Source organism: Calidris pugnax, unplaced genomic scaffold (assembly GCF_001431845.1).
Source record: "Calidris pugnax isolate Ruff unplaced genomic scaffold, ASM143184v1 C14880292, whole genome shotgun sequence".
Taxonomy (NCBI): Eukaryota; Metazoa; Chordata; class Aves; order Charadriiformes; family Scolopacidae; genus Calidris; species Calidris pugnax.
The window spans coordinates 1-1,947 of NW_015094233.1; the positions used below are offsets into that span (position 1 = coordinate 1).

At 45.0% G+C, this 1,947-nt stretch overlaps 1 protein-coding gene across 1 annotated transcript; it reads left to right on the plus strand.

The window, feature by feature from the left end:
• Window positions 1–288: 288 nt before the first annotated feature.
• Window positions 289–1,939, plus strand: LOC106900745 (uncharacterized protein C4orf19-like; the record flags this gene model as incomplete). The annotated part of the gene is made up of 1 exon (XM_014962883.1): window positions 289–1,939. A coding segment is annotated over one exon (1,018 nt), but the record flags the coding sequence as incomplete, so codon positions are not given.
• Window positions 1,940–1,947: the final 8 nt, after the last annotated feature.

Sequence of the window (1,947 nt, forward strand, 5' to 3'; positions counted from 1 at the left end):
GTTAATTAATAATCTATGTGATGACTACTCATTGGCTAATATACCCCTCAGAGAAAATAAAAAAAATAAAGCTGGAAACATGCAACAACCAGCACAGGGTTCTCTGACTCCTCCCTATGCTCCTGGTGACTCTACTGCAGGGGTTAGTCACGGTCAGTCCCAGGAGCCCAAGTCCCACAGCACAGCAGAGCATCTCCAGCCAGTTGAGCTCATTCTCAGGACTCCAGCTAAAGCTTAGTGACACCAGTTCCTCAAGATCTCCAGTTTTTAAAAAAAAAATTAATTAAGCTTAATCCTTTTCTTAATTACATTGATTGACAGCATAATTAACATTTCCTCTACGCTTTTTCCTTACTCCAGCTATATTTTTGATCCAGAAGAAGTACAATCACCTGGATGTATTCCTGAAGTCAACAGCTACAAACACAATGAGCAAAGCAGCAAAAAATCCAAATTCAAAGAGAACAGTGACATCCAAGAGCGTAAAAATGAACTCCAGAAGGATGAGCTAAACAGAACAGAAAATAAAAATCAGGTCCATAGCACAAAAGAACCTCTCTGGAACCATGGAGGCAGTGATCTTCAGGAGGATGGTGCTGTGAAGTGTGTCGCAAAGCGTGACGTTGCAGTCAATGGTGGCAGCTCCTGTGCTGGAGCACACCCCGTGCTCAGCCCCAGCACAAACCCAGTGAAAGAAACCAGTGACCAGGGAACCTCCAGCCAGTCAGCAGAGGCTTCTTTAACCATCAACAGAGACTTCTACACCAGATCAGATAGGCCTGGCCAAGAACTTGATCCAGAGGCAGACAGATGGAGGAAAGCAGCCTGCAATGAGCCAAACGGCATTCAAGGTGGGAACTCCTGGTCTGCAGAAGACAGCACCTTTCTCAAAGGAAGCACAATAGTGGAGACACAAAACAATACCATACAACTGCCAGACATTGATTATCCCCAAAATGACAATCAAACTAGGAACTATGTTGAAAAAGACAGCTTTTCAGACAATTGTGCACATTCAGACCAAAACACCAGGCCTTCACCAATACAGGACCAGGACCTTTGTGTGACTCTGCCTTCACCTGTGAAGGAAAGCAGTTTTGGACCTTTTAAAGCTGACTCCACGAGTTTGGGTGAGGGCATTCCTGGTGGTATCACTGCTGTGGCTGTTCCCCAAGTAGCACAGGCACTCGCACACCCCAGCCACAGTGGAGAAATTGAGGAGGAAGATGCAGAAGTAGCGGCAGCTCTGGCTGCACTGGAAGCTGCCACTGCTGGGGAAGACCTGGAAGATGATGATGAGTACTAGAATGAAGGACTCTTTCTAATACACTGGGGAGGATCCAGGTTTTATTTCTGGATCTGTACGAACACATGTACAGCACATGTGGAGAGCTGTTATGAACAGCATATATAAAAGGAGCTGGGACTAAAGCTCTGTCCCTTCAGCTGTTTTATACAGCCTTTTAATGTCTGTTGACAGAGGTACAGATGTGCTCCCTTGGCTAATTAATGGTAATACTAACACTCTTCTCTCTGGGGCCAACCAGGAGAGCAGAGCATCGTTTCTTCCACATAGGATATTCTGCTGTACAGCCACCTCACCCAGACTCATGCACATGTTTCCTTTGGTTTTGACCCTCAAGAGGGTCTGAGCACACTGAAAGTTCCAGGTTCAAAGAACTTCCATTATTTAAAAGAGAACTGTAGAAGCCATGGAGTTAGAAACCACAGATTTTCATAAGGTTAGAATGAAAAAAATATAACTGACTCAAAGTTCTATGATCTAATGCAGGGTGAAATAGGGAAGGCAGCTCAGCTTGTGCTTCACTGTGGTTATGGTTCCATTCCAGGTTAAGCCTAAATCTGTGCATGTGCAGCTGGCACTAGGATAATAACCTTATCACAGAATCCCAGGACTATATGGGGTTGGAAGGGAGCTCTGGAGAT